A 12,406-nucleotide genomic window follows, 5' to 3' on the forward strand; every position below is an offset into this window, starting at 1 on the left:
TGCCCCCTTAGAAGATTATAGATGGATGGCCAAGAGTAGCTTTTTTTAGTATTGATTTCTGTTGCGTAATGCTTTTCTCCAGGGAAAGGGGGCAAACATGAGTTTCTGCATTCGATAGCAACTTTTGTTGTGGTAAGACAGGATAACACCCAGATACTGCTCCGTCAACTTGGAAGAAAAAAGCCGTGTTAAAAGAAAGTTGGCAAAGATAGCAGGGCTCCAATTAAATGGTTGACACCCAATACCTCTCTGGTATAAAAGGGAACCAGTGATCCGACACTTCTGTGGACCAGTTTCAGATCCAGCAGTTGACGTTTCTTGGGCACGTTGCTTCCATTCTTTCTCTGCTTCTCACTATGAGCTCTAGATATGGGTCCAGTTTGGTCAAGGGGAAAGGGAGCTCATCTCACTCAACTCATGGATCTTCCAGCATTAGGGTGTCCTCAGGGAAGCATAGCTCTGGGGGTGGTTCATATGGTGGTGGAGCAGGGTGTGGGAGCAATTATGGAGGCTTGATGGGTGGGTATGGTGGGGGTGGTGGTGGAGGTGGTGGATATGGTGGGCAAGGTGGGCACAGTGGGCATGGTGGGGGAGCTGCTGGTGGACTTGGCTTTGGTGGTGGATCTGGCTTTGCATCTTCCAGCCACTTTGGAGCTGGGGGTGGCCATGGAGGTGGCTTTGGGTACGGAGACGACAACTATGGGCTTCTCTCCGGAAATGAGAAGGTGACCATGCAGAATCTGAATGACCGTCTGGCCACGTACCTGAACAAGGTGCGATCTTTGGAGGAGGCCAACACTGAGCTCGAGAAGAATATCCGCCACTGGTACGAGACTCATGGTCCTCGCCCTGCCGAAGACTACAGCCACTACTACAAAACAATTGATGAGCTGCAGAAAAAGGTGAGTGACATCACTTTGTAAGGAATCTCCTGGTTAGATACAAATGTTTAGGTGAAATTGGGACATAATGACGTGGAGACATAAAACAACTATGGCATATAATTATATATCTCCCATATCTCCCTAAGCGTGATGAGACAGAAAAAAAACTATGCCTCATCAAACATGTTCTTAAGAGTAGAAAAGATATAACACCAATGAAAATAGTATAACAATATTGATGGTGCAAGCTTCATCCACAGTTCCAAAGTGCAGGGAAACAGTTTAAGGTGAGGAGAATCCTGCTTGTGCAGTCAACACAACATAGACAAACACATTCTTCAAAATGCAGGTCTCCTCTTAAGACAGAGGTACAAATTACATCTCTACTCGCAACTTCCTAATACAATTCTCCATGTAATGTGACAGCCATGAACAGAGGAGGGACCACGTTTCAGATCCATATGGACCTTTCATTAGGATAATGCATTATGAACTTGTGAGTAGAGATTTATTCGGTACCTCTGCCCTAGTTGAGACCTGCAAGCTTCAAACAGAAATCCCCCCCCCCCAAAAAAAAGATGTCATATCATTAACCTGATAGTCTGTGTTGTGTTCATATTAATTTCCTAACTTTACATTTTTGCACAATCATTTTTTTTGCTGAGTTTTCATGATTTCACTGGCATCCACTGTTACCATGACAACCCCTGTTATGAATGGCGGCTGCCATTTTAACCTCCCAGGGAGGTACAGATTCTAGCCACGGATATCTCCGAAAATCAACCACACAATTGAAAAAGGGTGGGCGTGATAAAAACAGCCACAACAGGGACTTCGCAATATTAAAAAGAAAGGAGTCATTTGTTATTTATGGTGAGTAGAGCGGATTGCTACTTTAACCCTTCGGTTGCTGGAGAGGCCGTGTCCCCTCCCGGCAAATCGCGATCCTGTGACCGCTCCTCGTAGCACCTGCGGAGGGGGAGCCGCCGGTATCTCTCTGCCTTTTAAATGTCCCGCGTCACGTGAGCCAATAGGAAGTGATGACGTCACGGCTACTGGCCGCCATTTTGTTAGCCCCAAATAGCCCGATCTGAGCTGCTCCCCCTACGGAGGTATCTCGGGAAGCAAGGGGTCTCCGGAGCTGAAATGGACGTGCTTGGGCTCCAGTGTTCCCTTGCTTCAAACCTCTTTTAAATGGCCCTTACCTTTAAGGTCCCTTCAGTCAGAGAAAGTAAAGTATGTATGTCTGCTAGTGTTAGGGTCTTTGTGAAAGCAGACAAGCCAGATGCGGATCTATTTTGTCCCACGGCTGAGCTGCAGAATGTTAGCTGACGATCTTCAAAAACTCACTGCTAATGACAGGCATGTTCTGCAGTGTGAAGTGAAAGGCAGTGAGCGAGAGGGGGCAGCATATTACTCCCTTTCAAGGTTCGTCCATCCCTGATCCTTCCCTTGTAACGGATTAGGCAGACACTGTGCTCGATGTGCTTACATTGTGTCTGTGCACATCGGGATTCTTCTGCTTTGAGAACGTAGAGCCCAAAATATTAGGCGAGCCCCTTCAAACACTAAGAGAAAAAACCCTTACTGTGTAGTATGGATTCACCACGCTTTGGTCATTACGGTGTGGTAGACAGCAACTCTACCCCAAGATGGGAAGAACTTTTATACCTTTCCTTCTGAGGGTTTTCTTTCATCCTTGGACCAATGCAAGACGTTGGTTATCATTTCATCTCCATCCTGTCCCCCCCCCCCACCCTCCGTCCCTATATGACAAATACCTTTTAACAATGTCTAGCTTTTCAGCAAGCTATAAATATACACTTGTCCTATGTCAGGCCTGCCGACAGGGGGGGAGCGTAGGGACATCTGCTCCAGCGCTCCGATCCCAGAAGTTAGACCCCACCATTTTCCATTTTTGGCCACTTCGGTGGACCCCCTTCCAGTGCCGGGTAGGGCGTGGATGGACTCCACACCACAAGTAGGGTGAGAGGACACAGAGTGAGAGGGAGGGGAAGTGACAAAGAGAGGGGGGGGGGGGATAGTGAAAGAGCTGGGGTGGAGATGGAGAGAGGTGGGGGGGGGGTTTAAGGAGAGAGAGGGAGAGAGGAGAGAGAGGCAGATAGTGAGAGAAAGGGAGTGAGTGAGAGAAAGGGAGTGAGTGAGAGAGGGGGAAGAGAGGAAGAGTGAGAGAGGTGTGAAAGAGGTGGGAGAGTGATAGAGAGAAGGGAGAGAAGTGGGAGAAAGGGGGGGGGGAGAAAGGCTGGGAAAGGGGGGGGGGGGGAAAGAGTGAGAGAAGAGGGAGATAGAGTGGGAAGAGGAAAGTGTGTGAGAGACAGGGGGGACTTGCAGTGACAATGGGAGAGAGCGGGCACCTCTGTTCTGTGTATATACTGTATAGGTCACGGCTTTTTTTAAAAGCTCATCAGGTTCAGAACAAAACAATGATACTGTAATGGGAATGTCCTGCCTACGAACAAGGAGACCACAGGTCGTACAAATGGCTGATTTCCAGTGAGTGAGACTCATTCCTTGTATTACTTTCAGATCTTTAGTGCCACAGTTGACAACGCCAGGGTGGTCCTGCAGATTGATAATGCCAGGCTGGCAGCTGATGACTTCAGAATGAAGTGAGTAGAGACCCAGGCATTTGCAGATGTGATGACTCCACTAGTTACCATCTAATCCAATCCAAAGATACCACCAAGACCACAGGGACCAGCATACACAAAACCACATTAAAAGCAGAACTACAAACACATCCAAATGAGAATCAGAACCAGAGGCACATCCACCCCAGAAACAGGACAACATGCAGAGCATAACCAAACCCTCATCCTCCAACAGAACCCAAACCACATTCACTACCAGAACCAAAAACACATCCACAGCAGAACCAGAGCAACACCCACCACCAAAACTACAACCACAGAATAACCCAGACCCCATCCTCCAGCAGAACCAAAATCACATTCACTACCAGAACCAAAAACACATCCACAGCAGAACCAGAGCCACATCCACCACCAAAACGACACCCACAGAATAACCAGAACCCCATCCTCCAGCAGAACCAAAACCACATTCACTACCAGTGCCAGATCAGCAACCACAGCATAATAAAAACCCCATTCACTACTAGAAACAAAACCACATCCACCAGGAGAACCAAATCCACACCTACCAGGAGAACCAAAACCGCATGCAGAGAAGAACCAGAACCACATCCACCATGAGTACCAAACCCCTAATATGGAATAGGGGTTTCCACTAACTGTATTCCCTCCGGTTGGTGTAGGTATGTGATGGACAATGAGTAAGTAACCGTGTGCTTCTCTGCTTGGTGTATAGGTATGAAAATGAGTTGATTCTGCGTCAGTCTGTAGAGTGTGACATTAATGGCCTGAGGAGGGTGCTGGACGAGCTGACTCTCAGCAGGAGTGACCTGGAGTCCCAGCTGGAGATGCTGAAGGAGGAACTGGTTGCTCTAAAGAAGAACCATGAGGAGGTAAAGCTCAAGTCAGGTGCTGAATTGGAAACACCAGCCAAAAGTTAGGTCATCTAGACTAACATGGAACCTGGCAGCAATCCAGTAATAATTTACAATGCAGCATGCTCAGTTTGCCAAAAATGTGTAGAGTATCAAATACAAAGTACTACTTTAGTTTCCCTCTACGAGGTGCTATGATCTTGTATAATGGAAGCAACATCACCACCTCATGGAGGGATAGGGAAGGAATGGTCTCAAGATAGAAAATGTGTTACCAGGAAGTAATACACTGAGAGTTGCCTCTCGTTTTCAAGTATGTCCTGGGCACAGGGTTATGATGACAAATACATGGTTACACACACATAGTTACATTAAGTGAACAAGGTTATACATTATATTACATTATATACACAAAATAGATATCAAATCAATGGGGGATACATACCTAACATACCTAACACATGTAAAGCCATAATTTGTGGCTTTTGCTTGAGAGAATAATGCTTTTGTGGTTGGGTTTTGGTCCATTACAAGTCTCTTTTCCTCATTCATATTTTGGGATACACTGTGAAATATCAATACTTATTACTGTATCCGTAATGTTTCATTATTGATTTTTGAAATTCACGCTAATCCTATATTTGTATTTAAATGTATGTAGCTCTAAGGGAACACCATGGCTTCAGTGGTACCATTTTGTTGTATGTGCAGGAAATGAAGGTTCTGAGAGCACAGATTGGTGGCACAGTCAATGTAGATATGAAATCAGCACCGGGGATAGACCTGCAGAAAGTCCTGGATGACCTCAGAAGTGACTACGAGTCTCTCATTGCCAAGAACCAGAAGGAGATTGAAAAGACGTATCAGGACAAGGTGAGTTTGTTTCTAGTAACAGACATACCTGGTCACTGCCCATCATAAGGCCATTGCGCACAAAACATGTTCCATCATATTTTCGTTGTAGCTCATTATGGGCACAGTAGCCGAAATATCATAACATTTAGAACAGGAGTGGCCAACTCCAGTCATCAAAGGCCACCAACAGGTCAGGTTTGAAGGATATCCCTGCTTCAATACAGGTGGCTCAGTCAATGACTGATTGAGCCACCTGTGCCGAAGCAGGGATATCCTTCAAACCTGACCTGTTGGTGGCCCTTGAGGACTGGATTTAGCCACCCCTGATTTAGAAGGTACATGTTTAGTCTGGCAATGTTACCCAAAATTAGATTGTGCCGATGTTATTGTATGTGGTAAAAATGTGACAAATAAACGTTTGTGGGATGACATGGTACCCTGATACATTATCAAATACAGTTAGCTCAAATATAACCACACCATGGCAGCTCGCTATTTTACTTTCGATGGGAAACGCAACTTGACCAGGAAACAGTCTTCCACCATAACATAAATGGTAAGCTTCGTTTGTACGCCTATCCTGTAATGTGCTCTCTGCCTGGGTGGGCTGTACATGAACAGATTACTATTGATAGTACAAATAATAGTGATATGGTCAATAGATTCGGATTAGCAATGGCTGACCTTGTTTCTGTGCTGACCACACTGTAGAAGAAGTACAATCTCATTAGTGTGTCCCTTTTTCAGACAGAGGCGGTGAATCAGCATCTGTCCAGCAACTCCCAGGAGATCCAGACCACTCACACCACGGTTATCGAGTTAAGACGCACTGTCCAGACCCTTGAAATTGACCTGCAGACGCAGTTCAGCATGGTACATTGCCTTTGTCCTTCCTATCTAACACTTGATGACCTGTGTTGCTATGAACGGTTCCTTATGACAGGGGACTGGGACTGGTGCTTCTGAATGGTCTCCGGTCCAATTCCATGTCCTTTCTTATCATAACAGAAAGCTTCCCTGGAGAGCACGCTGGCAGAGACAGAAGGGCGTTACTGCATGCAGCTATCTCAGCTCCAGGCCCTGATCGGAAAGGTGGAGGAGGAGCTGTCGGAGATTCGCTGCGAGATGGAGAATCAGTCGTACGAGTACAAGGTTCTCCTGGACATCAAGACCCGTCTGGAGCAAGAGATTAACACATATCGCAACCTGCTGGATGGGCAGAGCAGCCTGTATGTGGACCCTAAAAAGTGGCAAATATACTGGCCTGTGCTGAGGGCTATCTGAAACACAGCTGTCTATACCCATCCACCTGTAGACCTGTCATCTGCTGTTCTATCAACCAATCTACCTTTCTGTCTCTGTTCTCCCATAATTGTTTCCATTACCTATCTGTTTCTTCTCCCCTTCATTCGACCATTACACATTTTATTCTGTTATCTGCCTCTTCTTACAGTAGCTACAGTATTTCGTTATTTTGTCCATCCCCAGTTTCCCCAACATAGTGTAATTGCACAGTAAATATTGCATGTTATGTAATGACATATGATATGCATGTATGTCACTTGTCATATTTTTTCATGTGACTACATATTGTGTGTCTGTTTCCTGCAGGATCCCAAAAGCTCCCTTTGATCAGTTTCAATCCTCCAATTATTCCTCCGGATCTCAGTCGGATAAACAAGGTACGGGGCGTCACATAACCAGTTTACGTGAAGATTCAGTGTCAGTTTTCAACCCGCAGTGGGAGGGACAACCTGTATGAGAATAAATTCCTTCACTCTTTGTCATTGCTCAGGTCTAGTGTAGAATGACAGGTTCATCGCAACTAATACACAAAGTACCAGCCAGTGTAGGGAGGGACGGTATTAATGCCCTATAGTTCCCTTCTCTCTCTGGCACTGTCAATATATATGTGAATTTGTATGTATGCGTGTGTGTATATATATATATATCAGTTGTGGGTAACATGATATACTCCAAGACCGCAAGTCTCTCTAAATCAGGGGTTGCCAACTCCAGTCCTGAAGGGCCACCACCAGGTCAGATTTTAAGGATATCCCTGATTCGGCATAGGTGGCTCAATCAGTCCCTGCTTCAGCGCAGGTGGCTCAATCAGTCCTTGCTTCAGCAGAAGTGGCTCGATCCGTCCTTGCTTCCGCACAGGTGGCTCAATCAGTGGCTCAGTCTTCGACTGAGCCACTGATTGAGCCACCTGTGCTGAAGCAGGGGTATCATGAAAACATGACCTGTTGGTAGCCATTAATGACCCGGAGTTGGCCACTCCTGCTCTAAAGGGCGACACATTAGCACCATACCCCCGCATATATATGTGTACATATATGTGTGTGTGTGTCTGTAGTATCATCATGTTATAATAGGAACCGTCCCATAGTCCTCCTCTGTCCCTCTCCACACGTTACTATGTGCGTATCTGTGTGGATGCGGATTTTCCAGGCTTCTTGATCCCTGACTCCAGTTTGTCTGTAGCTGAATTATATTTCAATAGCACCCGTCACTTAATCCCCCTTTGACTTGTCTCACACCTAACTATCAAGAACATATGTACCTCAATTGCACATCCTCTCCCAACTCCCACCATCATATTACCAACTACTGTACATATAATCGCTCACTTGCCGTACCATTGCCAGACCTGAAGAAGAGCCTTGTGCCTTCTACACTCTAAACTATTGCTATTCCCAAAAAACGACCTATTATTTTCTTTCCCCCTTTTTTTCCCCCACATCAAGTAAGAAACTCATACGGCTAAAATGATTATTTTTTTTTGCCACCGTCATCACAACAAATTTGATGAGCCATTGTTCGTTCCAGCTTGTGGTAGTTTGTCATCCTATAATTGGAGGGGTAGGCTCGATGAGTCATACGGTGTTTCAGTGTGCATCACCGTCACCCTACTACAAGAGTTGGACTCATTGACCTATTGGTCCCATCTGCTAAGCAGTGTGTGTGTCGTAACAGGGCTATGTTCTCTGCCTTTTCTCAGGAGGCTCTACATCTTCGTACCATGTCAGATCACGCATTGAGGACCTCAGCGATGGGAAGCTGATCTCTTCTCGTGAGCAACAACACCAGTCTGGATACAGAAAATAATTGTCTCCTGTTACCCTCCAGCAAAAACAAAGTCTAACTGCTCCCCTCCTCTTCCACTCTTGAAGTTATACGGGTGATTCTGTCTTGAAGTGTTGTGCGTCTGAAGATTATCTGGTGGGATTGCCTAATATCCTTCCACCCTTCTCTTTAGCTATAACCAGTCCAATTACCTAACTTTTTACAAATCGGCCACAGCTTGGTGCACCCAAAATAAAGCAAGGTGGCACTGCAGAATAAAAAGGAGATTGCAATGCACTGTGGGATTAACGTTTCACGGGTTTCTGAGCCAAACGATACATTGTTACAGCGTTGATTTTCCTAGCTAATACAATTTACAACTTATCAATGATTAATGTCCCAAGACATCTCTTTTATTACCGATGCCCACCCATCTATTCAATGAGATTGTGAAATGTTATGCTAAAGATATAACAGGTCATCCGCCTATATGTCTGTCTCCTTTTCTTGCTGTCAAACTATATGGTATGCTCTATTGTTGTCAATGAAGACGGGTCTTTCTTTTGATAACTCTGCAATAAAGCTTTGCTACATGGCATTCATGCAACATTTTGTTTTCTACATTTTTGTACTATTTGGCGCCCACAGGGGTTCTAGTGTAGTAGCTCCGAACGTTGTCACTGCCACACCGCGCGGTTTGACATGTACAGAAGTAGCGGAATGAAATGTGAGAGAAAAACCCCTATTCTCTATCGCAAACCGCTTCTTCTAAACCGCTTCTAAAAAAAAGTGACAAACCGCCCGGTTTAACGGCCAAAGCCGCTTAGATTGTAGGTGCTTCAGAAGCGGAATGACCTAAGGTCCGGGATAACTCCATCCCCAGTCTGTTGGAGATAGTCCCGACCTCAGGTCATGCTCTCTCGACATTCCAGAGGTGTGGGGCAGTCAGTGAGAAAGGTTTAAGGCGGGATAGGGCTTTATATACAAAAGGGGCAGAGAGAAGACATCCTTGAGCAGAACGCAAGAGTCGGGCAAGTGTATAGTGAGATATTAGGGTGAGATGTAAGGAGGGGCAGAGGAGGGTATAGTGAGAAATTAGGGCTGAGATGTAAGGAGGGGCAGAGGAGGGTATAGTGAGATATTAGGGTGAGATATAAGGAGCGGCAGAGGAGGGTATAGTGAGAGATCAGGGTGAGATGAAAGGAGGGGCAGAGGAGGGTATTGTGAGATATTAGGGTGAGATGTAAAGAGGGGCAGAGGAGGGTATAGTGATATATTAGGGTGAGAAGTAAGGAGGGGCAGAGGAGGTTATAGTGAGATATTAGGGGGAGATGTAAGGAGGGGCAGAGGTGGGTATAGTGAGATATTAGGGTTAGATGGAAGGAGGGGCAGAGGAGGGTATAGTGAGATATTAGGGTGAGATGTAAGGAGGGGCAGAGGAGGGTATAGTGAGAGATCAGGGTGAGGTTTAAGGAGGGGCAGAGGAGGGTATAGTGAGATATTAGGGTGAGATGTAAGGAGGGGCAGAGGAGGGTATAGTGAGATATTAGGGTGAAATGTAAGGCGGGCAGAGGAGGGTATAGTGAGAAATTAAGGACGAGATGTAAGGAGGGGCAGAGGAGGGTATAGTGAGATATTAGGGTGAGATGTAAGGAGGGGCAGAGGAGGATATAGTGAGAGATTAGGGTGAGATGTAAGGAGGGGCAGACGAGGGTATAGTGAGATATTAGGGTGAGATGTAAGGAGGGGCAGAGGAGGGTATTGTGAGATATTAGGGTGAGATGTAAAGAGGGGCAGAGGAGGGTATAGTGAGATATTAGGGGGAGATGTAAGGAGGGACAGAGGGGGGTATAGTGATATATTAGGGTGAAATGTTAGGAGGGGCAGAGGAGGGTATAGTGAGATATTATGGTGAGATGTAAGGAGGGGCAGAGGAGGGTATTGTGAGATATTAGGGTGGGATGTAAGGAGGGGCAGAGGAGGGTATAGTGAGATATTAGGGTGAGATGTAAGGAGGGGCAGAGGAGGGTATAGTGAGATATTAGGGTGAGATGTAAGGAGGGACAGAGGAGAGTATAGTGAGATATTAGGGTGAGATGTAAGGAGGGGCAGAGGAGGGTATAGTGAGATATTAGGGTGAGATGTGAGGAGGGGCAGAGGAGAGTATAGTGAGATATTAGGGTGAGATGTGAGGAGGGGCAGAGGAGGGTATAGTGAGATATTAGGGTGAGATGTGAGGAGTGGCAGAGGAGGGTATTGTGAGATATTAGGGTGAGATGTGAGGAGTGGCAGAGGAGGGTATTGTGAGATATTAGGGTGGGTTGTAAGGAGGGGCAGAGGAGGGTATAGTGAGATATTAGGGGGAGATGTAAAGAGGGGCAGAGGAGGGTATTTTGAGATATTAGGGTGGGATGTAAGGAGGGGCAGAGGACGGTATAGTGAAATATTAGGGTGAGATGTGAGGAGTGGCAGAGGAGGGTATTGTGAGATATTAGGGTGAGATGTGAGGAGGGGCAGAGGAGAGTATAGTGAGATATTAGGGTGAGATGTAAGGAGGGGCAGAGGAGGGTATAGTGAGATATTAGGGTGAGATGTAAGGAGGGGCAGAAGAGGGTATAGTGAGATATTAGGGTGAGATGTAAGGAGGAGCAGAGGAGAGTATAGTGAGATATTAGGGGGAGATGTAAGGAGGAGCAGAGGAGGGTATAGTGAGATATTAGGGTGAGATGTAAGGAGGGGCAGAAGAGGGTATAGTGAGATATTAGGATGAGATGTAAGGAGGGGCAGAGGAGGGTATAGTGAGATATTAGGGGGAGATGTAAGGAGGGGCAGAGGAGGGTATAGTGAGACATTAGGGTGAGATGTAAGGAGTGGCAGAGGAGGGTATAGTGAGATATTAGGGTGAGATGTGAGGAGGGGCAGAGGAGAGTATAGTGAGATATTAGGGTGAGATGTGAGGAGGGGCAGAGGAGGGTATAGTGAGATATTAGGGTGAGATGTAAGGAGGGGCAGAGGAGGGTATAGTGAGATATTAGGGCTGAGATGTGAGGAGGGGCATAGGAGGGTATAGTGAGATATTAGGGTGAGATGTGAGTTGGGGCAGAGGAGGGTATAGTGAGATATTAGGGTGAGATATAAGGAGGGGCAGAGGAGAGTATAGTGAGATATTAGGGTGAGATGTGAGGAGGAGCAGAGGAGGGTATAGTGAGATGTAAGGAGGGACAGAGGAGAGTATAGTGAGATGTAAGGAGGGGCAGATGAGAGTATAGTGAGATGTAAGGAGGGCAGAGGAGAGTATAGTGAGATGTAAGGAGGGGCAGAGGAGAGTATAGTGAGATGTAAGGAGGGCAGAGGAGAGTATAGTGAGATGTAAGGAGGGGCAGAGGAGAGTATAGTGAGATGTAAGGAGGGCAGAGGAGAGTATAGTGAGATGTAAGGAGGGGCAGAGGAGAGTATAGTGAGATGAAAGGAGGGCAGAGGAGAGTATAGTGAGATGTAAGGAGGGGCAGAGGAGAGTATAGTGAGATGTAAGGAGGGGCAGAGGGGTGTATAGCCATAAAAGAGAGGATGGAGGATTCTGTGAGTGATACAGGATTTGATCGGAAGCCAGGAGAGGGATTTCAGCAGGAGAGACGCTGAGACAGATTTAGGAGAGAGTAGGGCCTCCGACAGGGGACGAGGGCCGGGAAAAGTGTCCCGGGGCCCGGTGGCTCTGGGGGGGAGAGAGGAGAGAGGGGGTGTAAGAGATGGAGCGGGGGGGGGGGGAAGAGTGATATATAGATGGGGGAGAGAAATATAGGTGTGACACAGGGCCGCCGACACAAGGGAGGAGGGGGAGGGGGGGCACTGCGCCGACACAGAGGGGGCATTGACACGGTTGTTGATATTATTACATTGCTCCCTTTGTCAGCCAGATCTGGCGTGGCCCAGACCTGCCGAACATGTGTGTGACAGGTTACCCAGTTTCAAGTGGACGCCAGAAGAATTTGCTAATGCGGGTAGCATGTCAGGGCTGGGAATCTAAGACCCCTGGAAGGAGCGCGCCCTAAATGCTTCAGGGAAAACAAACGAGGGGATTATGTGTTAAGGGTGCATGTAGTCAGAGGTA

General features: G+C 46.7%; 1 protein-coding gene across 1 annotated transcript; it reads left to right on the forward strand.

Annotated features, from left to right (window-relative positions):
* Positions 1–264: 264 nt before the first annotated feature.
* LOC142473069 (keratin, type I cytoskeletal 17-like) lies at positions 265–8,905 on the forward strand. Its single transcript, XM_075580230.1, has 8 exons — positions 265–902; positions 3,432–3,514; positions 4,236–4,392; positions 5,086–5,247; positions 5,977–6,102; positions 6,238–6,458; positions 6,841–6,911; positions 8,234–8,905. Exons 1-8 carry the CDS (start codon positions 357–359, stop codon positions 8,338–8,340), a joined length of 1,473 nt encoding a protein of 490 aa, XP_075436345.1. The 5' UTR covers positions 265–356; the 3' UTR covers positions 8,341–8,905.
* Positions 8,906–12,406: the final 3,501 nt, after the last annotated feature.

Source organism: Ascaphus truei, chromosome 23 (assembly GCF_040206685.1).
Source record: "Ascaphus truei isolate aAscTru1 chromosome 23, aAscTru1.hap1, whole genome shotgun sequence".
In the NCBI taxonomy this organism is placed as follows: domain Eukaryota; kingdom Metazoa; phylum Chordata; class Amphibia; order Anura; family Ascaphidae; genus Ascaphus; species Ascaphus truei.

Bases quoted from the DNA above. Each gene is read 5' to 3' on its own strand.
- LOC142473069 (XM_075580230.1), top strand. From the start codon at position 357: ATGAGCTCTAGATATGGGTCCAGTTTGGTCAAGGGGAAAGGGAGCTCA. The intron at 3,515-4,235 runs GTGAGTAGAGAC...CTTGGTGTATAG, and splicing joins GCTGATGACTTCAGAATGAA to GTATGAAAATGAGTTGATTC. The intron at 6,459-6,840 runs GTATGTGGACCC...TGTTTCCTGCAG, and splicing joins CTGGATGGGCAGAGCAGCCT to GATCCCAAAAGCTCCCTTTG.